This window comes from Nicotiana sylvestris, chromosome 9, assembly GCF_000393655.2.
Source record: "Nicotiana sylvestris chromosome 9, ASM39365v2, whole genome shotgun sequence".
Lineage (NCBI taxonomy): Eukaryota > Viridiplantae > Streptophyta > Magnoliopsida > Solanales > Solanaceae > Nicotiana > Nicotiana sylvestris.
Window position 1 is genome coordinate 188,415,801 of NC_091065.1, and position 26,253 is coordinate 188,442,053.

Consider the following 26,253-nt stretch of genomic DNA (forward strand, 5'->3'; position numbering starts at 1 on the left):
TGATGTTGTAGTTAATTGGTACGAGTCGTGGGAATTGTCTAGAGGTGAGGATGCCCCTCCAGCAATATGGCAGGAGTTTATAGAAGTTTTTCTTCATCATTATCTGCCACCAGAGCTTAGGCGATCCAGAGTTGATAGGTTCTTGACCCTTCGACAAGGTAATATGAGTGTTCGGGAGTACAGTCTTCAGTTTGATTCGTTGGCTAGGTATTCTCCCACTATCATATCTAAGATGGAGGATCGGGTTCGCCGGTTCATGATGGGATTAGAGCCTTACCTGTTTAACGATTGTATGTCGGTCACACTTCAGCCAGACATGGATATTTCTTGTATTCAGGCATACGCTCAGGGTTTAGAGGAGCGTAAACAGAAACAGAGGGCCGATCGTGAGAATGATAGGGCCCAGAATAAGAAAGCAAGGTCTTCGGGTCCTTTTGATGAGTTTCGAGGTGGTTAGAGCCAACAGTACTCGAGGTATCCATCCCAGACCTCGGCTAGCACTCCCCCTCAGTTTGGCGGTAAGAGATTTGATCGTTCTACATATTCAGGGTCTGGTCAGAATTTTAGGGCCTCGGGTTCTCAATATAGGGGTGAGTCAAATCAGTTGAGGCCACCCTTGCCACGATGTGCTCAATGTGGTAAGAAGTAAATCGGGCAGTGCCGTATGGGGTTAGGTGTTTGTTATACTTGTGGTTATCCGGGCTACGTTATGAGGGATGTCCGATGAGAGGTGATGCAAGCATAGCTCAGCCGTCGGGGTCTGCAGTTGGTTTGTCATCATCAGTACGCCCCCCTAGGCAAGGTATCCCATCACCAATGAGTCATGGTAGAGGCAGAGGTGAAGCATCTAGCTCGAGCAGCCCTTAGAACTGCATTTATGCGTTGGCAGGACGACAGGACCAGGAGTCATCGCTTACAAGTATATTATCAGTCTCCTCATATGGTGTATATGCACTGATTGACCCAGGTTTCACCTTACCATACGTTACTCCGTTAGTTGCTAGTAAGTTTGGAATAAAACCTAAATTGGTTAAACCTTTTGAGATATCTACACCTGTTGGGGACTCAGTGATAGCTAAGCAAGTATATAAGGGTTGTATAATAACAGTTCATGGTTGATCTACCGTAGTAGATCTAATCGAGTTAGATATGGTAGAATTTGATGTTATAGTGGGTATGGATTGGTTGGCTTCTTTTCATGCCAACATTGATTGTAGAGCAAAGATAGTCCGATTTCAATTTTCAGGGGAGCATGTTTTGGAGTGGAAAGGTAATACGGCGTCGCCGAGAGGAAAATTTATTTCCTACCTCAAGATAAGGAAGATGATCAGAAAGGGCTGTATTTATCACTTAGTTCGGGTTTAGGATGTGGAAGTGAAGTCACCAACCATTCAGCCCATCCCAGTGGTTAATGAGTTTCCCGATATTTTTCCCGATGAACTTCTGGGTTTTCTGCCAGAGCGAGAGATTGAGTTTGCCATTGACCTACTACCAGATACTCATCCAATATTTATTCCCCTCTACAGAATAGCCCCCGCAGAGCTGAAAGAGTTGAAAGAACAATTAAAGGACTTACTTGAAAAAGGCTTTATCAAACCTAGTACGTCACCATGGGGAACACCTGTATTATTTGTGAGGAATAAAGATGGTTCCTTACGGATGTGTATTGATTATAGACAGTTGAATAAGGTGACGATCAAGAATAAGTACCCACTCCCGAGGATTGATGACTTATTTGATCAATTGCAATGTGCCAAGTGTTTTTCAAAGATAGACTTGAGGTCCTGGTACCATTAGGTAAGGGTTAAGGAGGAAGATGTTCCGAAGAGAGCATTCAGGACCAGATACGGCCACTTTGAGTTTTGTGTTATGTTATTTGGTTTGACCAATACCTTAGCAGTATTCATGTATTTGATGAACCATGTGTTCAGGCCCTTTTTAGATCTGTTCGTAATTATATTTATCGACGATATATTGGTGTATTCACGTTCAGAGGCTGAGCATGCATATCATCTGCGTATTGTGCTCAAAGTCCGACAAGAAGGGAAGTTCTATGCAAAATTTTCTAAATGTGAATTCTAGTTGAACTCTGTAGCTTTCCTTGGGCATGTTATTTCGGGTGAAGGCATCCGGGTGGATACACAAAAGATTGAGGCAGTAAAGACTTGGCCTAGACCTATAACACCGACGGAGGTTCGTAGCTTTTTGGTTTGGCAGGTTATTACAGGATATTTGTGGAAGGATTTTCTTCCCTTTCAGCACCTTTAACAAAGTTGACTCAGAAGGGAGCAAAGTTTCAATGGACTGACGCTTGCGAACAGAGTTTCCTGGCCTTAAAGGACAGAATAACTTCAGCACCGGTTTTAACGCTCCTAGAAGGGACCGATGGTTATGTGATCTATTGTGATGCTTCTAGCATTGGATTGGGTTGTGTGCTCATGCAGCATGCTAAGGTTGTGGCTTATGCTTCTAGACAACTAAGAAAGCACGAGAAGAACTACCTGACCCATGATTTAGAGTTAGCTGGGGTGATTCATGCACTAAAGATGTGGAGGCACTACTTGTATGGCATTCATTTTGATATCTATACAGATCATAAGAGCCTCCAGTACATTTTCAAGCAAAAAGAATTGAATCTACGTCAAAGAAGATGGTTGGAGCTACTTAAAGCCTATGACGTTGATATACCATCCGGGGAAGGCGAACATAGTAGCCAACGCCTTCAGCCGTAGATCTATGGGTATCCTATTGTATTTATAGCCAAAAAAGAGGGGAATATCCCATGAGGTTCATCAGCTAGCTAGTCTTGGATTTCGGTTACTGGACTCAGGTGACATTGGAATTACTCTTCAGGATACGGCAACATCCTCTTTAGTAACTGAAGCAAAGGAACTACAGTACGAGGATCCTATGTTAGTTCATTATAGAGACACCACCCTTTAGAAGGAGAAGACGCCATTTGAAATTACAAAAGATGGGGTCTTCAAATATCGAGGATGATTATGTGTGCGTAATGTTGCAGGGCTGCATTGGCAGGTTATGGGAGAAACTCACTATTCTCGTAATTGTATCACTATTCTCGTAATTGTGGTCCTGTGTGGCGTTGGATTATTAAGCTTCTACAGGGAGAATTGGTAGTAGTGTTGTTACAAAGGCGACCCCGCTAAAGTTATATAGATCACGGGGAGTTGAACATTCGAGGACGAATGTTTCTAAGGGGGAAAGGATGTTACATCTCGCGTTTTCGTACGTTAAAGCTTCGTCTTCAGTTAATTGACGTAGACTCGGGGATGAGATCATCTTGACGTTAACGTATTTACGCTATTTATAACAAGCGATAAATAAGTGTTACGAAGGATAAAGGGGTACACGAATTAAAGAAAACGAGTTTCGTTAAAAGTGGCCAATCTAAAATAAAATACGGGTCAAGTTATATTACCCGATAATTATGAACTAGTACCATGTAAGGTACCATATGACCATGGTAGTATAATGTATAAATTATATATGAAGTATATTAAAAATAAGTATAATTTTAAGTAATTTGTGGTAATTTTTAAATTATGCGGGTAATTGATTAATTACCGGGTAACAAGACATTACCCCGTTAACTAATAAGTGGATAGAACTTAATTAAGTATACTTCAAAGACATGTGACAGCACTAACTTACCACATGAAGTGACTAAGTAATTAACTATCTTAGGTGGCTATCTATAATGTATTTAAATTAAACAACTTAAAGAGTTTGGTTCATTTTGGTGCCTCCACATGAAGATGTTTAGATAAAGCTTGACTAAATTATAAGCTGCTATGAACAGCAAGTCTCATTTGAGATATTGATGCAACAAAAAGTACTTCAGAAGGCTTCTAAAGTAGTACGTCCATTAAGTCTTATGCCATTTTAGTTCAACAAAATGTTAGAAGCAGTTTCGTCCAAAATTTCAACGAATCCAAAGCCAAATTTCGTTTATAAATTTCAAAAGAAGCAAGAACAATTTTGTTCAAGGATTCAGAAAGCAGAAGCTTAATCCGATTTTTTTGAGTTCTAAGTTCAATCAGCGAAGGTTCTCCAACAGAATATTATACGGAGTTTTCCCTACTCCAGGTATGTTAAGGTCATCCCTTCTTTCTTTTGGCATGGTTCAAATTATATACAAGAAACGAGCAAACGCACAGTTTCCATAAATTACTCTATTCATAGAAATACTATGGGTGTTTATATTCTTGATTCCCCATGAGAAATATTATTATCTTCTGTTCATGGGTCTCAGAATAATACGCAGTTGAAAAAGTTTATCCAGAAGGAATATTGATATTATTACGTATTTTCATGCATTTCCCTCATTTATACATGTGCATTGAACCATGACCAGATGGCGTTATATACGCGTATATATGTAAATATACGTATATGTATGGGAAAAGGATTATGGCGTTATATACGCACCACCACCTGATCAGCTGATATATGTTGATGATGTTGCCCACAGTGGCAGAGACGATATGATGGGATGCTCTCAGTTGCTTGATGATATTATGTACACCCATACCTATGCATGACACGATATTTATATGCGCGTGCATGACATTATAAATGTTTCAGAATTTACAAAGTTATTCTGATTTAAAGATGTGTTTCTTTATTCCATGTTTCATTTATGCCTTTTACGTACTAATTTTCATGCCTTACATACTCAGTACATTTTTCGTACTGATGCCCTATTTCACGGAGCCTGCGTTTCATGCCCGCAGGTGCAGGTAGGCAAGCTGACGGTCCACCTTCTTAGGATTCCTGATCAGAGAGTTGGCGTGCTCCACTTGATCCGGAGCTGCTTTTGATTTTGGTACGATATGTTTATGTATATATACGTATATGGGTATGACGTGGCTCAGTCCCGCCTTTGTACAGTTATGTTTCTATTAGAGGTCTGTAGACAGTATGTCTAGTGGGGTTGTATGTGGCCTTGTTGACTTTCAGTTTTGGATGTATAGTTGTCTATAGCAGCTTTGCCGGCTCGCCCACTGTATTCTGCATGTATACGTACATATGCCATGTTGGCAGATTTCCTTCATGTATGTTATTTTCGTAATTCAGCAGATGTTATCCAGATTCATATCTTATACGCATGCTTAGGGGTGGTTGACAAGTAGGACTCAGGCACTCGTCGCGGCCCATCTGTTTGGGTTGTGACATCGTTAAAGAATTTTTTTTAAAATCAACATATATTAATACACACGCAAAAAGTGAATATAGTAATAAATTCGTGTTGTATGACCCCGAAATACCAAAAAGTTAAGTCGAAAGTCATGAAAAAACAATGAGTATTGGTCATTACGCCATTTTCTATGGACCTACAAAATTGCATGCCAATTAGAGTCCGTCAAAAAAAATCTATAAAATCAGCATGTGCTAATACACACAAAAAAGTAGATATAGTTACAATTCCATTGCATGACCTCGAAACGCCATAAAATGAACTAGTAAGTCATGACGAAGTGATGAGTATTGGTCACTAGGCCGCTTCCTATAAGCCTATAAAATTTTAGGCCAATCAAAATCCGCCAATTCTTTTTATAAAATTAGCATGCACTATTACACACGAAAAAGTCAATATAATCATAAATTTGTGTTGCATTATCTTAATACGCCGGAAATAAAATCGCAAGTCATAGTGAAACAATGAGTATTGGTCACTATGTCATTTTCGTTGGACCTATAAAATTTCAGGTCAATTAGAGTCCGTCAAGAAAATTCTACAAAATCAACATGTATTATTACACACGAAAAAGAGGATAAGTCATAAATTTGTATTGCATGACCCCGAAATACCAAAAAATAAACCCAAAAGTCATGACGAGCAATGTGTATTAGTCATTAGGTCATTTCCTATGGACCTATGAAATTGCAGGCCAATCACGGTCCGTTAAAAAAATTCTTCAAAATCAGCATGTGTTAAGAAGTTGATGTTGCACACGTAAGTACAAGAAAAAAACAGTAAAGTTTATGGGTTCAAGATTCTAGTCTATTTAAGTTATTGAGTGCGAAATTAATAATTTTTACATATTAAATTGAGTTCTTAAGACTACAAAATTCGGACCAAATTTACTGGATTCGGCCGAACCCATAACTTCGTCTTTGGCTCCACCCCTAGATATAGTTGATGGACCATCGATAATGATCGTGCTCAGCTTTTTACAAAGGTAAACAACTCGAGTTATGGTCAATGCCAGCGAACAATCAGCCAGTTAATTAGTCTCCTATCTTCATGTAGGTAGTGAAAATCAAGTGCTCATGAATCTTTTAACGAAAGAAATGATAGTCAATCATAATATGTTTAGTTCTTTCATGAAATACTAGATTAAATGCGAGTCCAAAGGCTCCTTTTTAAGTTACATAGAATATGTTCCATAAATTCCCAATGTTTGTCCTCAAAGTCCTAACATACGTGGATTGAAGTCTCAACTCCATGGATGTAAATAGTGCACTCTTCTCCTCATAGGAACAAGCTGAACCGTTCTGTGCAGCTGCAAATATATCCACGAATAATAACTTCAAGTATTAATAACTAGTCGAGTTCTAAATTTAATATTTATACATATTTAATGAATTTCTTAACACAAATACACTATTTTACCACCCGTATTACCTCCATCTGTTTAACTTGATCTTTGGAGGGAGCTCAACATGAAATTCATTCTGAGCTGCAGAGACCATATATTGGCACATACTGTAGCAATTCAAAATTAGTTGGCCTTCTTTCTTTAGAAAATTGATCTTGAAAAAATAGAATGGCTTCATCAGCTATTTAGTCAGCAATATATCATCATCAAATCATTGCTTAGTCAAAACCGTGAATTGCCAATTATCATAATGTTAGATACCGTTTATGTTGCTCGGGCTCTCCAAAAATATGGCAACACATCTGTCAGATCCTCCAAAATACACTATTTTTGAAGGAACCGACACGCACTTTACTAAATTTTTTAAGAGTCCGAGCAACATAGCATAACTTAAATTGGAGATTGGCACAAGATAAAATTTTGTAATGACATATGGATTGGCCATGCCTTTCTGATAGATGAAATATGCAACTACATACAACCTGGCAGTTGAGTCTGATTCTGCTGTTGTAAAATGAAGGTCCAAAAATATATGGAACTAAACAATTATGGGAGACCAAATAAAAATCCATATATAATCTCCTGTAATTTACAATAGCTAGCTTTACAGGCTATCAATCAGTCAACTACTAGAAGAGACTCTTAGTTAAGAACTTCACTTTCCGGGAACAAAGTTTGTGGCGTAAGCCCAGGCGTTGTTGTTAACTGGGTCAGCAAGGTGGTCGGCAAGGTTCTCCAGTGGACCCTTTCCGGTAACGATAGCCTGAACAAAGAATCCAAACATGGAGAACATGGCAAGTCTGCCGTTCTTGATCTCCTTTACCTTGAGCTCAGCAAAAGCCTCTGGGTCTTCAGCAAGACCCAATGGATCGAAACTACCACCAGGGTAAAGTGGGTCAACAACCTCGCCGAGAGGTCCACCAGCAACACGGTAACCCTCAACGGCTCCCATTAGCACAACTTGACAAGCCCAGATGGCCAAAATGCTTTGAGCATGAACCAAACTTGGGTTGCCCAAGTAGTCAAGTCCCCCCTCACTGAAAATTTGAGATCCTGCCTTGAACCATACAGCTTCACCAAACTTGACACCGTTACGGGCCAAGAGTTCAGGGAAGACACAACCAAGAGCTCCAAGCATGGCCCATCTGCAGTGGATCACCTCCAACTCACGGTTCTTGGCGAAAGTTTCTGGATCAGCTGAGAGTCCAGCAGTGTCCCAGCCATAGTCACCAGGGAACTCACCAGTTAAGTAGCTTGGGGACTCACCGGAGAATGGGCCCAAGTACTTGACACGGTCAGGACCATACCATGGGCTGCCAGAAGAGACCGGCTTGGCCTTGGTAGCAGTCTTCCTCATGGTAACTTTCCCATTTCCAGTGATTTCAGAGGAAGACGGTGAGAGTTTCACCGCCTTTCCGGCAAAAGAAGGGGAAGAAAGAGCCATTGTAGCAGCTGCCATTGTAGAAATAAAATGGAAAACTCTTGATTGCAGCTACTACAGAGAAAGAATATTTGATTTGGGGCTTGATGAGTTTAATGGGCTTGCACTATGTATATAAATGACTCAAAATTGTCCAGAATACTTATCCATGAATATCAGTATCTGGTTTTTGATTGGTGGATACAATTTGTAACCTTTTGCATTGTTGTCCATTTGGCAAAGTTCTGCACTGTTAAAAATGACTAGATATTTTTAGATACATTATGTTTAAAAAATCTAACCCAATACAGATTTCCTCTCTTGTAGCCAATCCAGAGCTGCCACGTCTGATTATGGATTATTGCAATATAATATCCACTTGGCCAGAGCATAAGAGTAACTAATGGTCATGCATTGTTCTCACACTTCTGCACATTTGGACCACTAGTATGAGTGGCAAATTGACAATGAGACAAGAAAAACTTTGATCCTTCAATTGAACGTCTTTTTTAATTTTTCACTAGGTATTTGATATCCGTTTTGATGTCCGGCTAATCTATGCTGAAAAATCTCATTTTAAGGGTAAAGTGACTCTATACGTAGTGCTTAACCCCAGATCTTTTATTGGGATGAAGGCGTACTTATCATTCCATCACAATCTTTTGGTGATTCAATTGAAATTTTTTGCATTTAAAATAAAGTAGAAATTGCTTTTGTTTTTTTGCTTTTTTTTGGGGGGAGGGGGGGGCAGGGGATTTACATAGTGCGGTAGGGGTAAGGTAAAGCTAGGTATAATAGACCCTTGTGGTCGGGTCTTTCCCCGGACCCCGCGCATAGCGGGAACTTAATGTATCTGGCTGCCCTTCACAAATTAAAACCTCATTGAGAAATTCATGTCTTATTTAGTTGTGGCTTTATAGGCTTAAAGTATGTGTACTTGTGTAGAGATTAAATTCAGAAATTTTATAAGTTTCAGTTTTTTATTTTGCAGACTTCAAAGTGATACATGCATGATGAAAAGTTTGCAATTTAAGCCACATATTTTGGTCGGGCCACAGTAGTAAAAATCTTGGAAAATTGATGGAATACAACATGCCAAGTCGACAAGAACTAATGCTAGTGAAATCTTGAAATCCAATGAAATTGTAGATAGAGATATCATAAGATAAGAACTCTTTCCCTCCCTCCCAATATATAGTAAAGCCCAAGTAACCATACTACACAACATCTCATTTCTTTATCACTTCAGCCATAAAAAAAACACTTCTTTCTCCTTATTAAACAATGGCTGCTTCTACAATGGCTCTCTCCTCTTCTTTTGCCGGAAAGGCAGTTAAACTCTCACCATCTTCCTCTGAAATCATCGGAAATGGGAAAGTTACCATGAGGAAGACTGCTAGCAAGGCCAAGCCTGTTTCTTCTGGCAGCCCGTGGTACGGTCCTGACCGTGTCAAGTACTTGGGCCCATTCTCCGGTGAGTCCCCAAGCTACTTGACTGGTGAGTTCCCTGGTGATTACGGATGGGACACTGCTGGACTTTCAGCTGATCCAGAAACTTTTGCCAAGAACCGTGAGTTGGAGGTGATCCACTGCAGATGGGCCATGCTTGGAGCTCTTGGTTGTGTCTTCCCCGAGCTCTTGGCCCGTAATGGTGTTAAGTTCGGTGAGGCTGTATGGTTCAAGGCTGGATCCCAAATTTTCAGCGAGGGTGGACTTGACTACTTGGGCAACCCAAGTTTGGTCCATGCTCAAAGCATATTGGCCATTTGGGCTTGTCAAGTTGTGTTGATGGGAGCCGTTGAGGGTTACCGTGTTGCTGGTGGACCTCTCGGTGAGGTTGTTGACCCACTTTACCCTGGTGGTAGCTTCGACCCATTGGGTCTTGCTGAAGACCCAGAAGCTTTTGCTGAGCTCAAGGTAAAGGAGATCAAGAACGGCAGACTTGCCATGTTCTCCATGTTTGGATTCTTCGTTCAGGCTATCGTCACCGGAAAGGGTCCATTGGAAAACCTTGCCGATCATCTTGCAGACCCAGTTAATAACAACGCATGGGCCTACGCCACAAACTTTGTCCCTGGAAAGTGAGTTAACAAAAGTTGATCTCTAATCTTTTAGTGTGAGACTGAATATGTAGCTTGTGAGTGATGAACCCAAAGAAGGGTCAGAGTTTATTTTTAGCATTCTGGGTTATGGGTTCATTAAAGAGATTTTAATGTGGTGTAAATTGGTTTGGATTAATTAATGAAGAACATGTGAATCTTTTCATATTCTTTCTTGCACTTCCAAACTTTAATGTCGTACTTCTTGTCTTCTTTAAGATTTCAAAGTGCTTAAGGGTTAAAATGGTAGTGAAAATACAAGAGATTTCAAAGTGCTTAACTAATGAAGGCTTATCAAGAGATTTTCCTATTATTATCTTAAAAATGACATGATTGTATAAATATTTTTCTCATCGTAAATACAGCCAGACTTCTCTGTAACAGCATCTCTATATAATAACACTTTTAAAGCCAAACTTTTCCGGAACCAATTTTCACATAATGTTATAATGTATGTTCAATATAATAGCAACAACAACAATCCAGTATTGTCCCACAAATAGATGTTCAATATAACAACACTTCGCTATAACTTTCAAAAATATTCGGAACAAACAAGACAAATGGATGTTCAATATAACAGCACTTCGCTATAACTTCCAAAAATATTCGGAACAAACAAGGTTGTTATAGAGAGATTTGAATGTAAATCGAACATATCTCATCTAGCATTGATATCATATCTTTCTTCACATAGCAGTACCCTTTACTTTATATAGGGCTTCAATTTTGGTCACCTAATTCCGCAAACAATTTTAGTTTAGATTATAAAACTTGGGTTTTACAGTGAATAGTTATTACATTAACCTTCCCAATATTTCATCCCATTTATGCGCAAAAATTTACTGGACAGCAACTAGTGGGAAACAGAACACTTCTAATTATAGATGAGAAAACAGAGAAAGGGGGTTAACAGTGTAACAAGAGTTAAGAGAACACAAACGCGCTAACTAGCACTGCGTTAGCTCAGTCATTCCTACGTTACATTTAACTCGGAGGATAAACACGTAAAGTGCAGCCTCATAGCACAGGGCAGCAGCCGGTCAAGTCCCTTCGGGGATCATGAACGATGGTTATTTCCACAGAAATTGCTCGAAAGGCTACTTTCAACACTCATTACAAGACCCCGAAAAAACAAGGAGGCAGTAAGATTAGTAGCCGTTTTGCCATATCTGTTGTTGAGACTGCTTTGGCTGACCTTGTGAGCCAGCCAATGATGCTGCATCCCGAAGGTTTTGCTGCTGTTGTTGATCCAATGAGATACCAGCCTGAGAATTGTAGAAATGTGGGTAGCCGGCCAAAGATCCATAGCTCTGTGACGGCTGCTGACCTTGCCTAAATCCACCAGCCGTTTGCTGATTTTGTCCCTGAAAGCCGTAGTACGTGTTGGCAGGAACAGCTGACATTGTTCTTGAACCAAGTCCATGATGCCACAAAGCTGAATTCTCACTCTGAAATAAAAGAGTGTCAAATAAAGGAGGGCGATACACAGTGCTGAAAGACAGCGCAGATAGAACCAGTGACATTACACTGCATTTCTAAGTTCCATGCCAACCACCCAAGGTAGAACTTGATAAATGTAATTAACCAAACAAAATTCAAAAAAGGCCATGCGGCCAACTCAGGTGCCAATAAGAAAATTTCGGGACTAATTAGGGATAACCCTGTTAGTAAGGATATTTGTAACCCAAAAGATTAACGAGAAGGACACTAGAGAGTCAAACTGTAAAAAGAGGGTAAATGTAAACCTTTTCAAAAAGTACAGGGGTAAGTATGACCTTTTTCTCTTTTTTCTATAATTATTAAGTCTACTTTTCTTTTATACTTGCAAGAAAAGAAATTTTACACACTTTCACAATAGAAGTTACTCATTATACACTGCCAAAGCAACACAAGGTAGCTACCTTTTTTTTTTTTTGTGGGGCGGGAGTGGGTGGATTCAGTAGGAATAGCTGTGCTTGAAAAACGAACAGGTTACCTGCTGAAGAGACATCAAATGATTGGTATCCTTGTACTGAGAGCTCAATACGTCATCGTAACTTAAGTTAGTGCCAGAAGGAGCAGCAGCGGGGTTGATTGTGAAGTTCCCCGGGATAGCAGTTGTATTTCCGAAAGCACCGTATCCAGAAGGAATACTGGCAGACTGCGGCAAGCTGTCGACAGAAGCACTATTCTTATATTGGGGGAGCATTGCCGCAAGTGACTGATGATAAGTGCTGTTACCAGGAAATGCTTGTTGGAATGCAGACGGCATAAATGGATAGTTCTGATGCATAAAGGGATAACTAATCATGTTGGCAAATGGTCCTAGTGGAACAGTTTGTTGAGCATATGGGTGTACAGTTAGATGTTGCGGTACGGCAGGTCCGGCGGCGACGCTAGTTCCAGAAAGCATCTGCTGCTGAGTAGGCTGTGCTGATGAAAAACCAACTGTCTTCAAAGCCTGTGGAAACACTTTAACACAATCAACTATGACGCACCATCACACAAGAGCAAAGGGAGAAAAAATTGGACGGATAATAAAGTATACTGTGAAATATCTATTGGATACAACCAGATGCGTTACCTCAGGCATGGAAATTGTTGAGCCACTGATTGATGAAACTGAGTTGCCATATTTTGTTGGCATTGCTTGTGCTGTTGGATAAGGGGAATACAAAAGCTCAGACTCTCGACCAGGATGAACGTTACCAGCCACCAAGGTACTCTGCAAAGAATTTGTGTAGACCTACTCGAATGAAATAGCAAGAGAGAAAATTAGGTAGAGCAACAGATACTATTCTACGGCAGATAAAATGGTAACTCTGATCTCGCTAACATGCTTCTCTAGTAATTTTTTGATAAATGACGTGCTTCTTTACTGTTCTGTTGCGGGCATTACAGATATTCTGGTACTTGGAACAATTTTTTTAATAAAAAATTTATTCATCAAAGTGCACCAAACACTATACACCTTCACAAAAGTAAACAAATAGTTTAGCTACTTGGGATTCGTAATCACTGAGGGTCAAGAATCAAGAGAATTAATGCTAATATATGTTAGAATATATATTAGTTAAAAGCTAGCAAACACCAAACTTACATTAAGCACTTGAAATACAGATTAAAGAGAATGAAACACTGTTGATATTATGTGTCTCCCCATTGCAAAGGAGCCACAAATATGAGTGAGTTTACACAGTACAGAAGACTTACAAGGACTAAAGTACTTTTCCTCCAAAATGCCAAAAAGGTAAAGGTAAAGGCTGAGTAACTGAGTAAGTTTATGTGACGGGATCAGACCCAGACCTCAGTGCATTACTTGAATATTATAAAATTACAAAGCTAAACTTCAAAATAAGTAAGCTGGTGACTCACGCACAAGGGTGTGGTCTAGTGATCAATGAAGTGGGTTGAGAACCTAATGTCTCAGGTTCAAATCCCAACTGAGACAAAAACACTAGGTGCTTTCTTCGTATCAGTCCAAACCTTAGTGGATAGAGTTATATAGTACCTGTTGCTAGTGAGAGGTAGCAGGTACCCGATGGAGTTAGTCGAGGTGCCCGCAAGATGGCCCGGACGCCACGGTTATCAAAAAAAATTAAGTAAGCCGGTGACTCCTCATCAAAAAAGTTATCCGGCGACTTGCAGAAGTTTTTTTCTATGAATGTACAAAACGCCTCAATGCATTATTTTTATATTTTCAGGTAAAAGGTCCACACCAGAGTGCAAAAGAAGTATGACTTAATGGTTTAAGTCTTTACTTCCAACATAGAACATGTATACCAAAGCTCTCGAGGGTAACGGAACACCTAACCAGAGAGGCCACAGAACCATGCAAAACTTTTCTTTATACATGCATCCCTCCACTAGAAAAGAAAATCTAACAAACAGATAAGTCTATTCCACTCTTTCAAAACACTCTTAAAATATCATCCAGTGAGTAAAAAGGCAGATTGCAGAATACTAAGCTAACTAAGCTCCACATTAAAATGCCGCTTGCAACTCAAATATTAAGTATTAACAAAATAGCAACTGCCAACTTTGCAACTCCTGATGCAGCAATTCCTTTCCTCAACGCCACTCATAACTAAATATCTTACAGAATTGCAATTCCTTGTCTCGCTCGCCGAATACACTTAAACTAAAGTCATCTTCAAACTTGAAGTTTCAATATTTGGAAATCTTTTTGCAAACAAAAGGAAATGCATCCCAAGGAGAGAACAGGAAACCATTCTACATCCTGAACAAAAGGCAGAAAAAGTTTTCTTACTCACATTTGAAAAAGGAGCAAGACTCTGCATATGAGAACTTGTCTGTGGCTGACTAAATGCTGCATTCAATTGTTGAGCACTTTCGTATGAATAGCTAGCAGCAGAGGACGGATAGGAGTATTGATGCCCATGTTCACTAGTTTCTGCTTTCAGAGATTCTGGTTGTGCAGCAGATGGCAAATCATAGTTTCCAGAACTTGCATTAGTTCTATGGAATAAATTACTATCAGACTCATTTCTGAGAGTTTCGTCACCATAGTATTCAGAAGCCCTGCAAAATAATGTAATTTAACAATTAAAGAACTAGCCTTTCCCTATGCTTTGCACAGATCTCTCTTGTTTCGTACATCTATACACGGAAAAATATCTTTTTTACTAAAGGAATATCAGTTTCAAATATTGATAAAGTGAGCGTTGTGTAAAAATTTTAGATGAGAAAACGTACTACATCATCATTTTAGTAGAAACAAAGATGTGATCGATTTAACAGATTTACAAACCTGGTGCCCAAGTGCCCAACTGAAGAACTATCCGCATCCTTTGGTGCATCTTCCAAGCTAGTTTTCGCAGGGGCAGAGGCATGTGATCCAGAAAAGGACACACCACCAAAGCTACCAAAACTTAGGTGTGAGCAGTCCGCTGTTTGAACTTGAAGATGGTCTGGAATCAAAACGGACGGACCATCTCCATCAGATGGAAAACCCCGATCGTCCTCTATACTTAGTTGTTGCAAGTTCGTAGAGACTGAAGAAGCTGAGGCGTTAACATCTTCAACTGCCACAAGATAAAGAACATTCTTATATAAAAAAGAGCAGTACTTTAAAACATTTGAATGGCACAACTACAGTTGGACCAACAATCTAAAACAATTAGGTTTCTGATATGCTACATATCCATCTGTAGTAGATAAGACAAACGGACTGTCACAATGTTAGCACTAGATAAAGATGGCAGTAAAGTAGTACATTAAGGGGCCGTTTGGCTTGGAGTTTAAGACACATAATCTCCACATATAAATCAACATAAGTTTATACAATGTTCGGTTGGGATTTGAGGAGACTTTAATCTCCAAATAGATATCAGTAATACATTGTAATATTAATTAATACAATGTGTGGTTGCTCCTTTTTGTTTTTTCATATTTAATATCTGCATAAGTTATGCGGGCATCTATGTATTATTTTATGCGTGATAGAATGAGGAATAAGATTGCGGGTATTAGTAATACATGGATTAAAATGCTAAAATGATCAAACTAACCCTCATAATAGTAAGAAATTTTTAATTTTGTTTAAAAAGTAACAAATATTTTAGAGTATACACTGTATACTAATATGTAATATATCAACCTAAACATTCAACAAGAAATAATCCACAATCCCTATATTACTATTCCTTCCATAACAATACACACATTACAATTGATGCGTACAATCCCTGCATAACTTGATTCTGAACCAAACAACCCCTAAGTCTGCAGACCGTTAAGATGAACATCCATCACTTTCTACTAATTCTATCTTCCAATTTATGCAGATAAACGGATCTACATCTAACGATGCTAAAACACCAACCAATACCACCTCAATTAAACTAAAACAATGAGATTAATATGTTAAATGATAAAATGCATATCTCATGCCAAACCAAAACACACATATATTCACCTTGCTGATGCTCAAAAGTGTGACTCTGGTGTTGATATTGGTAGAGGTCATTGTCATCGAGAGAAGCACTATCAGTATTATCCTCCTGCAACTTTCTACTGGAAAGAGAACAACCGAGATCTTCATTAGCACTGTCATCTCCCCCTTGTGCCTCGTCAATTTCAGTTTGGCAAGCAATTCTGTCAAATGACACGTCAGATGGATCAGGATGTTGCACAAAATCAGTGGGAGGCTCCGAGACAGCAGGCTGGCTAGCAGCTGATGGCTGCTCAATTAACGGCCATTCATCGTTCGCAGATAGCTGCTGAGATGAATAATCCCCTGGTTCCTGATGTACCTCGTGAACCTTCATATGATCATCAGAAAACTGCACATTATGATGTGATGCACCATAAGGAGGTGGCGCCCGAACATCGTTTTGGTTGACACCAACAGTAGTACGGTGAGATACGTTAGGTACACTTGGCACTTTACTCTGTGGCCTACCCATTTTCACAATATCAGCCATTGATACTTGGCCTGGCACCCCACCCCAAGTAGGTTGATATCCAGAAGAAGGCTGTGAAGCAGCTGAATTACCATCAACTGCCGCTGGTGCCAATTTTTTCCTTTCATTTCCAGCAGCATCACTGTAACACAATTCAAAAGCATAAAAAGGAAAATCAAAAACTAGCCAAACATCCCCAAAAATAGTGTGAACAACTTAACATGCATGGTTAAAAGGATAGATTACAAGAAATAATTTTCTTATGAGTATATTCAACTTGATAGTTTGATTCAGCGATTAAAGATTATTACCACTAATTAAATCTGGTTGTTCAAATATAGCTTTATTATGATAAGAACTTCTCGTTAGTGCAAAAGAGGCAGTGACAAACTTAATGGACCATGCTGCAGGGATTGATGGATTAGTACACAGTTACCACCGACAGTATCTGCAAGCAACTGATCGTTGTATGAAAAAACAAAACCTTTTAACAAGACAACAATAGTAACCTGACGGCAGTTGGTCTCCTATCTATGTTACTTCCTAAAACTCCAGGGGTTGAAGAGAAGTTGTTTGTATGTGATCCACTTTCCTTTCTGTAAGCAGGAGCAGGCTTGGTAGACTCTGTCAAAGTTGATTACAAAGCAAAATGATCCAGTATCAGACAACACAACAAATTAAACACAATTTAAACTTAATTTCTCTTTCAGAAACTGTGCAGTAACATGCATATACCTGACCCGGTACGCCCAACATATCGTTCCGCACCAGTCCTGCTGCCACGGCTTGACGTGCTACTAGAAACCCAGGACCTAGACTCAGTTGTATCCTTATTCTGAACCAAAGATGAACAGAAGTTAAGTGACAGATATGAACAGCTATTTGAGCAAGCAACATAACAACCCATTAAAAGCACTTTTTCAAGGTCAGTAATAAGCAAGCTACGCTTCAACAAAATACTGCTACCTATCAAATGGGATGTGTAATGCCGTGCCCCCAAGATTATACCAGCATATATCAAATAAAAGGAAAAGTTAGAACATCAACAATACAGAAAGCAGGACTCTATCAATAAAAAAGTTTATGGAATTCAAGAAATAAATTGGTTAGGAGTTTATGCTTTAGTAATGATTACGAACCTCTTTTCTCTTTTCTCGTTTGCTCTTCACCTCATGAAAAGTATCTAGCCCATTAATAAACATCAAATTAGAAGGTGATAAGAAATATCAACTTATTCAAGCAAGGAAGATTGACAAAATAGTAACAAAGTTTTTAGCATGATAACTACAAAGATGTCAGTTTAAGTAACTATTACGGAGCATAGGAAGAACATGACTAGCAACAGAAGTTCAAACTTTCTGCAGCTTAGGCATTGCAATAGTGCTGAAATCACCAGAAGAATCAATCTAACGCGTTTTCAGCGCCTAACACTTGATTCTTGCTCAATCTCAAAGGCAGCCTATCTTATCTCAAGATAAGTTCTAAATTATGTTCAAGTTCGGCATTTATAAATAGTATCTGAATGCCACCTCTCATCTGACTGACGCGTACAAATTTGTAATGGCTCACAAATCACTGATTTATCTCCTACACTAATTAACAATAACATTGGAAATTCACAAATACCTCGGAAAATACAAGTGAAAAGGTAGCCATCTCAAACTGAATAACCGGTCCGTAAAACATAAGGACGAGTCAAGGATCGTGCCAAACATGATTTACACCAAAAGTTCTTCTGAGATTTTTACAATATGCATGCCATCAAATCATATCGTTTTGTTTTGTTTTTCTATAACTGTGGTGTCTGGGCTAACTTGCACGCATCTCGACCACTTGCTACCTCCCATCAACACGTAGCGGGTAACTCTGTCTACCAAAGCTTGGACTACCATAAAATCAAATCTTGTATTGACCAAATCGATATTTCTCCATAATAAAAGTTATAAAGCATTACAAATACAGGAACGTCACGGATATACAAGAATCCATTATATAAATTTTTCTTTCTTAGACAATAGCTTGACTACAAAGAACATTCAACTCAAGACACAGAACACCACAAATGAATCAAACAAAGATAGAAATTTGCAAAGCATAAAAAGAGAAATAATTTATTCTTCTTTTCTTTATCCACTTACTCTTACAACCCCATACCTTCATGTGTGTATGTCTTTCAAACAAAGCATATATTTTTAACATAATTGCTACTACAACTCTCAAAGAAAACTGGAAAAGAAAAGCGGTTACTTTAGAATATAATCTGAAAACTGTAATTGCACACAAAACTAAAAACCCAAAATATCCCTAATACCCAGAAATTAAATTACAAAAGAAGAAAATAAAGAGCTTAGTTACCATATATGTTTAACATAATTGTTACTATAATATTCAAGAAAAGAAGTTTCTTTACTGTATAATCTGAAAACTGAAAAATTGCATGAACACAATACTAAAGAACCAAAAAATACCAAAATATCCATAAAATAATTACAAAAAACAACTAAAAAGAGTTTATTTTTAACATAATAATCGTTACAACAGTATTCAAGAAAAGAGGTTACTTTACTACATACTCTAAAAACTGAAAAATTGCATGAACACAATACTAAAGAACCAAAAAATACTCAAAATACCCATAAAATTAATTACAAAAGAGAACCTAAAAGAGTTTAGTTTTAACCTTGAGAGAGAAGCTTATTGACGGCTTCATTAGGGTCCATATTACAATCTTTGAGCACAGCATAGATCTCAGCTTCAGTACAGAAATTAACAATTTCCTTTAAACTTTGTACCATCTTTTTTGAACCTCCTGGTATTATTGATTCTACTCCAATTCCTCCTCCATTTTTACTACTACTGTTTTTTCCTCTGCTACTACTCATCCTCGTTTATTCTCTCTTTCTCTCTGTAAAAGAGTAAACAGAAAAACAGAGATCTATTTCAATTGGAAATACAATCAATTTTTGCAGTTGGATTTTGAATTGACGGCTTCGGTTATGGCTTTTTTTCTTCTACTGGTGAAAGGTGAAAAGAATCCGCGGCGAAGAGGAGATATCTAATGAGAGGAAGTTTTGATTTTATTTCGTTTTTTCTTTTTCTTTTCTTTTTTTTCTTAAATTACTCTTTTATTTTTCTCTTTAATAATTGGAGTAATAAATAAAAGGCAAACTATAAAATGAAAAGTAATTTTATCCATCAAGCTAAAAAGTATAATATATATATTATCGGCTATATTTTTAAAGCAACTAAAACTATATATTTCTCTAAATATATAAAATTCTCTCTCTTTTATGAATTTTATCTCTTTTTCTCTCTAACTCTACTTTTTTGTAGCTTTTTTTTTGGACTTTTCTCTCTTATTTATAATTCGTGGATTTTAGTAACTATCTTCATTATAACTTCAATTTGAAATATAATTTATAAATCGATACTTATTTAAGTTTAATCCATAATTTTAATATTAATTTGAAGATGAAACTGATATAATGATTTACAAAAACAAAACTTCAACTTTATTTCCAATGTAATGATAGTGTTTAAACTAGCTTAGATATATGTTATTCTCTTTTATTTTTTATACAAGTAATATGGATAGATTGCTTTCCCTGTGGTAATTATTATTACGATCACATTCAAAAATTCTGCCTTTAAAAGTTTAAATGCTTGATATATACATATTAGTTATATCTATTGATATATGGGCTAGACAGATGTGAATCATGTAGAGACGTCAACAATAACAATAACAATAACAACAACAAGCGAGTATAATTCTAGTGGCTAGATAAATTTAAACCATGTAGAGACTGTTATTAAACTGTATTTGTCAAATAATTCTGGAAATATAAATGAACATAAACAGAAATGAACAACGAAATAACAGAAAACCAATTCGAGCCCACTGAATTCACAGTGTTTCCTTAAGGAATTTAATCCCCTCCTAGTACCCAAGGTTATGGATTATTTTCTCCCATGATAGAACGAATTACACACTGGTGTAGTAATACTTCAAACCACAGTGTTTCAGCGAACACAAAGTTCGGTAGCAAATTACACTTACTGTTGCTTTGTTTGATGCTAAACATATGCAGAAGGAGGAGGAGAAACTCAGAAAATCGTATTGAAATTCTAAGCAGAATAGTGTTGTATTTATAGCTAAAGTTGGGCTGAAATCTAAAAAGATGTCACCCTTTAGAATGGCTGTTTATGCAAAACGGTCACAACATAAATGGCTAATATTTTACTATTAACAAATAAATTTGGTCCAAAAAATTAATCAATCAACAAATTCAAATCCAAATAAATCCGAAGCCGAAGCCGAGCGACGACGACGGAAGAAGAGCAATTATTTATATACCCATAAAAACCTATTCATCTTTCAATATGGGACAATGTCCCTTTGCCAAGGGGGGAAACTTAAAATTTCACTCAAAAATTTTATTTCTCTCTATTTCCCATTCATCCTCTTTTAAGTATTTAATATATTAAATTCATAAAAATACCAACAAAGATAACAACAACAACAACAACAACAACTCAATATAATCCCACCACTTCCAACCTTGTTCTTGGGTGACTCGAACTCACAACTTCTTGGTTGGAAGTAGACGATGCTCACCACTGGACCGCTAGCAACCATGTAGAGAATAATACGTTTTATCCATATGATGCAGTAGGCAATGATATCAAAATGATTGTCAAATCATTTCGTTTAAGTAAGTGCTTTATCACTATTTGATAAAGAGATTATATTTAGGCAAGCACTTTTGAATATTTAATTACCAAAAAAAAATATTAAAGTTTTCTTTATAGTTAGTATTACTTCAATTGAGAAATTAATTTTTAATGTTTTTTTTTATTTTTAATTCAAATAAAAAATAACAAAAATATATTTATTAATTTTTAATCAAAATAAATATAGCTGCTTTAAAGTTTGAAATAAAAGGGTAATTTGCACAAATAGGACACTCGATGTCACTATTAACTTTTTGACTCTGTGTGCCTTGTATGCAGAATTTCAAGTTTAACAAGTGTTGCAACTCGCTTGCCTTATGGGCGACACTTTTGACTTTTGACCTTAAAGGTTTGTCCATAGTCCATGACAGCAAGCAAGGGTCAAAAATTAAAACCACTCATTTTTAAGGTTGTTAAAGTGTAATTTCTTAGCAACAAAATATCTGAAAAGAGAAGAGTCAGCCCAAGACGAAATGGAAAGAAATAGAATGGTCATAATAATGAGACGAGAAGACCTAAATCCAAGCATGAAGGTGCTATTGAGACAAAGTTTGGAAAACCAAAATTAAACCCAAAGAAAAAATGAATTGTTACATATTTGTGGGAAAAAAAAAGATTGTTCATTTTGTTGAAGGCATAATTAAATAAATAAAAGTGTGTTCTCTCTAATAGTTTAAGTTTAGATGAGATGGTCACAAACTCCAACATGGTATCAGAGCACTCAGAGGTTCTGAGTTTGAGTCTCATCACACCCAATATCAAAAAGAATTTTCACGTGCTCAGCTCATAAAAAGAATCAAGCTCGCACGTAAGTGGACGTGTAAAAGACATAATTAAATAAATAAAATCATATTCTCTAATAGCTTAAGTTTTTAGATGAGATGATCACACAATTCTAATGTGTTAGAAATGGAGAGTTAAAAGTAATAGACTGAGTGATTGTATCTTCTGGTAAATAAGGAACTCTAATTTTGAAGAAATATAAAGTTGTAATTACTTGAATTATTTTATTCTCAAGGCGTAATACTTGTATTTTCCGATGAATATAATATGGTCATTTATTATCTTATCAATAAACTTTGAAAGCATCTTTCCATTGAATTAATTTTCCAATTCTCGTCACCAAGTTTAAACTGCAAAGGTATTTGGAAAGGTGTGCTATCTAGTTTTCTTCTTCCTTTTTTTTATTGTATGAATTCTCTTTTATTTTGTACTAGAAAATTTATTAAATATGTATAAATATTCAATTGCGAACCCAGTAACTCAAACGAGTTAAGGGTTTTATGGCAAATTCAAAATCTGTAAATTTTAAATTATGGCTTCGCCTCTGATCGTTATGCGACCAAATTTGTGAGGTGCATATTTGTTAATAATGGATTAAGTTCTAAACTTTAGTTATTAAAGATGGCTTATAACTCATTCCTCCAACAATTTCGGAAGGTTACTTGAAAGAAACCTAAAAGGTTATAGTGTTTACCTCTTAGTTATTTTTGTATGAACTGGTTCTAGAGTCAAATGAGAGTAAATACTTATCCACATCGGGTGTTTAAACTAAACTAATAAAAAATTTCATGATTAAATGGTAGACATCTATGTGCAAACAAATGTCATATTTCTATTGATTTGATGTAAACACCCGATACGAATAAGTTTTAGTAAATAAAAAAAAACTTGTACTTTTTGTACTTTCTTTGTCAGGGCGACTAGATATACTTGGGGGCCTAAATAGCAAATAAAATTAGAGGCCCAAATTTTTAATAATTGATTTCTTTAGTAATTATTTTTCAGTTGATAATATAGCTAACCGATTTAATTATTCTTGAGCTATTATTGATTTTATGTAATATTTTATCTATTTTATTTTGAAAAACTTTTTTCCGTTGAAATGATTGTTAGGCATTTGAAAAAGAATTAAGTCTTTTTGTGTAATTAAACATATCAATTAGAGTATTATGTGTTACTTGTACTACTTTTTTTAATACTTTAATTTGAAATATAAGTCTAAACCATCAATATTAGAGTGACTATTATGCTTTAGTCCTCAGAGACAAAAAATGCAAAATAAAGGTTAAATCAAGTTTAAGGAAATTATAAAAATATATTTACTTTACTCAGGGAGTACTTTTTCATCTGTCAAGTCACATCAACTTCACCATAATAAAGTTTTATTATAAAATGCTTAAATTTTTTAAAAGAAAAATTAACACATAATATATTCCTTTTAAAATTAGAGCTTCTAGAAATTGGGGGGGACTTATGCATATGCTTTACTTGCAGGACAATATTGCATGGCCATGAGTTACCCATAGGATCTTTCAAGAATCTACTATCATACGTGGCAACTTTGCATTGGCTGTAGAGAGAAAATCTAAGCTTGGATATTTTGATTAAGAATGTATCAAAAAAAATCTAGTCATGTTTAACGGTGCAGAACTTGGCCAAATAATGGACATGAAACACAGAAAAGTTAATAAAATTGTCATACACCAATCAAAAAACAGATAATGATATTTTAAGATAAGGACTTTGGTCTGTACGAGTTTTTTATATACAGTTAGTACAAGTCTATGAAACTCAAACCACAAATCAAATATTCTTTCTGTGTAGTAGCTGCAATCAAGAATATTTCATTTTATTTCTACTATGGCAGCTTCTACAATGGCTCTCTCTTCCTCTTCTTTTGTTGGAAAGGCAGTGAAACTCTCACCATCTTCCTCTGAAATCACTGGAAATGGGAAAGTTACCATGAGGAAAACTGCTACCAAGGCCAAGCCTGTCTCTTCTGGCAGTCCATGGTACGGCCCTGACCGTGTCAAGTACTTGGGCCCATTCTCTGGTGAGTCCCCAAGCTACTTGACGGGTGAGTTCCCTGGTGATTATGGATGGGACACTGCTGGACTTTCAGCTGATCCAGAAACTTTTGCTAAGAACCGTGAGTTGGAGGTGATCCATTGCAGATGGGCCATGCTTGGAGCTCTTGGTTGTGTCTTCCCCGAACTCTTGGCTCGTAACGGAGTCAAGTTCGGTGAGGCTGTATGGTTCAAGGCTGGATCCCAGATTTTCAGCGAAGGTGGACTTGACTACTTGGGCAACCCAAGTTTGGTCCATGCACAAAGCATTTTGGCCATTTGGGCTTGCCAAGTTGTCTTGATGGGAGCCGTTGAAGGTTACCGTGTTGCAGGCGGGCCTCTCGGCGAGGTTGTTGACCCACTTTACCCTGGTGGTAGTTTCGACCCATTGGGTCTTGCTGAAGACCCAGAGGCTTTCGCTGAGCTCAAGGTGAAGGAAATCAAGAATGGTAGACTTGCCATGTTCTCTATGTTTGGATTCTTCGTGCAAGCTATAGTCACCGGAAAGGGTCCATTAGAGAACCTTGCTGACCACCTTGCCGACCCAGTTAACAACAACGCTTGGGCCTATGCCACAAATTTTGTTCCTGGAAAGTGAAGTTCTTAAGAAAAGTCACCTCTTCTATTAGATTATTTGATGGCCATGTAAAGTTGTAAATTACTGGAGATTATATGTGATTTTTGTGTTAATTGTGTGGTTCTTAGTTAACAGGGAGAAAAGGGCGCGAGTAATTTGCATTTTAGAGGTATATATTAATTATTAAAAACCAACATAACAGTAACAACAAAGCAGTCTAAGATCCAAATAAGAACTTGCAGAAAAGAGAGACCAATAACTTCCTGATTAGCAAGACCAAATTGACATCACATGGATGAGAACAAAGTCAAATTGATGGTGCAAATTTCTTAAGTCATTATTGATTATTTTTCATGAGTAGTCAAAAAGGTAAATCCACTTCTAAACAAAACTAGGATGATGTGGTTGTCAAGATAGAAAACACTGCAAAACAGATTTAAAAAATTTGTGGCTAGTGACCTTTGTTTTAAAAGGCACAACGGCAGAGCACTCGTAAAACGCTCCTCGGCTTATGTGTGGGGCTTTATTCCGTGAGACTTATGCCTCGGCCATCGGAGCGTATGTGCCCGATACGCCCAACGCCCTATGTACTGGGCTCGCCTAATAGAACTTTATGCAATTGTATGTAACTAACCTTGTAAATCTTCAAATTTTCTTAATAAATTGTTGACTATTCAAAATTACTTTTTTCTTAAACATAAATCATTAAATTGAGAGAATTTTATATCATAATTAAAATAAAAATTATTGCACGTTATCCACCAAGACTACTTTGATAGTTAATTTGAAATAAATATTTCATATTAAAAGTATTTATTTATTAACTTTTGTTATGTCTTTACTATATAATAGTACATAATTTTTTTATAATTATTTTTCTAAATATTATTTTTTTCACGTTTACGAGATACAATACTTATTAATTTAATAACTTAGTATTAGCTAGTAACTATTTACAAATAATTAGTTATTATGGTATTGTATGATGAATTATGTGTCACTTTATTCACTTGTTGAAACTTAAAAATGAATTATGCTAGAGATCATATTTAATTTGTGAAATATGTTTTTATATAAATTCTCTTTCAAATAGAAAGCATATTAAATAAAAGGATTATTTTAAGAAAAATATCAAATTATAATATCGGAATTCTTTCAAGATTCATTACTCCTTAAGAGATACATATAAAATTTCGTATCAAATACATTACTTTTGATGTTTGAGTTGTAACGACGTTGCAACTAATTTGCATTTTATGATATATGTCATATTTTTCGTATTATTCATAGATGAATTATAAATTATAAATAGATTATTTGTTATAATTTTGTGATTTTAATATAATTTTTATAATTATTTTTTATTTGGTACTATCTTAAAATTCTTGAAATTAGTAAACTTTGAAGATCCATAGGACTTATGCCCCATGTCTCACGGCTTACGCCTCGCTTCGTCAGAGGTAAAACGTCTCGTCTCACGCCCCCGCTTTTTAAAACATTGACATATCTATATTAAAGGCAATGGTACCCTGCTACTTTTCAAA

The 26,253-nt window shown here is 36.8% G+C and overlaps 4 protein-coding genes across 4 annotated transcripts; 2 read left to right on the forward strand and 2 right to left on the reverse strand.

Moving 5' to 3' along the window:
* Nucleotides 1-7,041: 7,041 nt before the first annotated feature.
* On the reverse strand, nucleotides 7,042-8,163 carry LOC104238307 (chlorophyll a-b binding protein 40, chloroplastic-like). The gene has a single exon (XM_009792634.2). The coding sequence runs from the start codon at nucleotides 8,080-8,082 to the stop codon at nucleotides 7,279-7,281; it is 804 nt and encodes a 267-aa protein (XP_009790936.1). The 5' UTR covers nucleotides 8,083-8,163; the 3' UTR covers nucleotides 7,042-7,278.
* Nucleotides 8,164-9,262: 1,099 nt separating this feature from the next.
* Nucleotides 9,263-10,310, forward strand: LOC104238308 (chlorophyll a-b binding protein 16, chloroplastic). Its single transcript, XM_009792635.2, has one exon. It carries the CDS (start codon nucleotides 9,328-9,330, stop codon nucleotides 10,126-10,128), a length of 801 nt encoding a protein of 266 aa, XP_009790937.2. The 5' UTR covers nucleotides 9,263-9,327; the 3' UTR covers nucleotides 10,129-10,310.
* Nucleotides 10,311-10,999: 689 nt separating this feature from the next.
* On the reverse strand, nucleotides 11,000-19,603 carry LOC104238306 (uncharacterized). Its single transcript, XM_009792633.2, has 10 exons — nucleotides 19,230-19,603; nucleotides 17,689-17,732; nucleotides 17,285-17,384; nucleotides 17,059-17,173; nucleotides 16,063-16,691; nucleotides 14,896-15,169; nucleotides 14,399-14,666; nucleotides 12,709-12,870; nucleotides 12,121-12,585; nucleotides 11,000-11,593 (listed from the first exon to the last, which is right to left on the reverse strand). The coding sequence occupies exons 1-10, from the start codon at nucleotides 19,429-19,431 to the stop codon at nucleotides 11,294-11,296; spliced, it is 2,559 nt and encodes an 852-aa protein (XP_009790935.1). The 5' UTR covers nucleotides 19,432-19,603; the 3' UTR covers nucleotides 11,000-11,293.
* Nucleotides 19,604-23,849: 4,246 nt separating this feature from the next.
* LOC104238305 (chlorophyll a-b binding protein 40, chloroplastic) lies at nucleotides 23,850-24,822 on the forward strand. Its single transcript, XM_009792632.2, has one exon. It carries the CDS (start codon nucleotides 23,927-23,929, stop codon nucleotides 24,728-24,730), a length of 804 nt encoding a protein of 267 aa, XP_009790934.1. The 5' UTR covers nucleotides 23,850-23,926; the 3' UTR covers nucleotides 24,731-24,822.
* The last annotated feature ends 1,431 nt before the right edge of the window (nucleotides 24,823-26,253 follow it).

Coding starts and splice junctions, on each gene's coding strand:
- LOC104238307 (XM_009792634.2), bottom strand. CDS start 8,082: ATGGCAGCTGCTACAATGGCTCTTTCTTCCCCTTCTTTTGCCGGAAAG.
- LOC104238308 (XM_009792635.2), top strand. CDS start 9,328: ATGGCTGCTTCTACAATGGCTCTCTCCTCTTCTTTTGCCGGAAAGGCA.
- LOC104238306 (XM_009792633.2), bottom strand. CDS start 19,431: ATGAGTAGTAGCAGAGGAAAAAACAGTAGTAGTAAAAATGGAGGAGGA. Junction 17,733..19,229: donor CAATAAGCTTCTCTCTCAAG/GTTAAAACTAAA, acceptor TTAATGGGCTAG/ATACTTTTCATGAGGTGAAG. Junction 12,871..14,398: donor GTCTTGCTCCTTTTTCAAAT/GTGAGTAAGAAA, acceptor TCATTCGAGTAG/GTCTACACAAATTCTTTGCA.
- LOC104238305 (XM_009792632.2), top strand. CDS start 23,927: ATGGCAGCTTCTACAATGGCTCTCTCTTCCTCTTCTTTTGTTGGAAAG.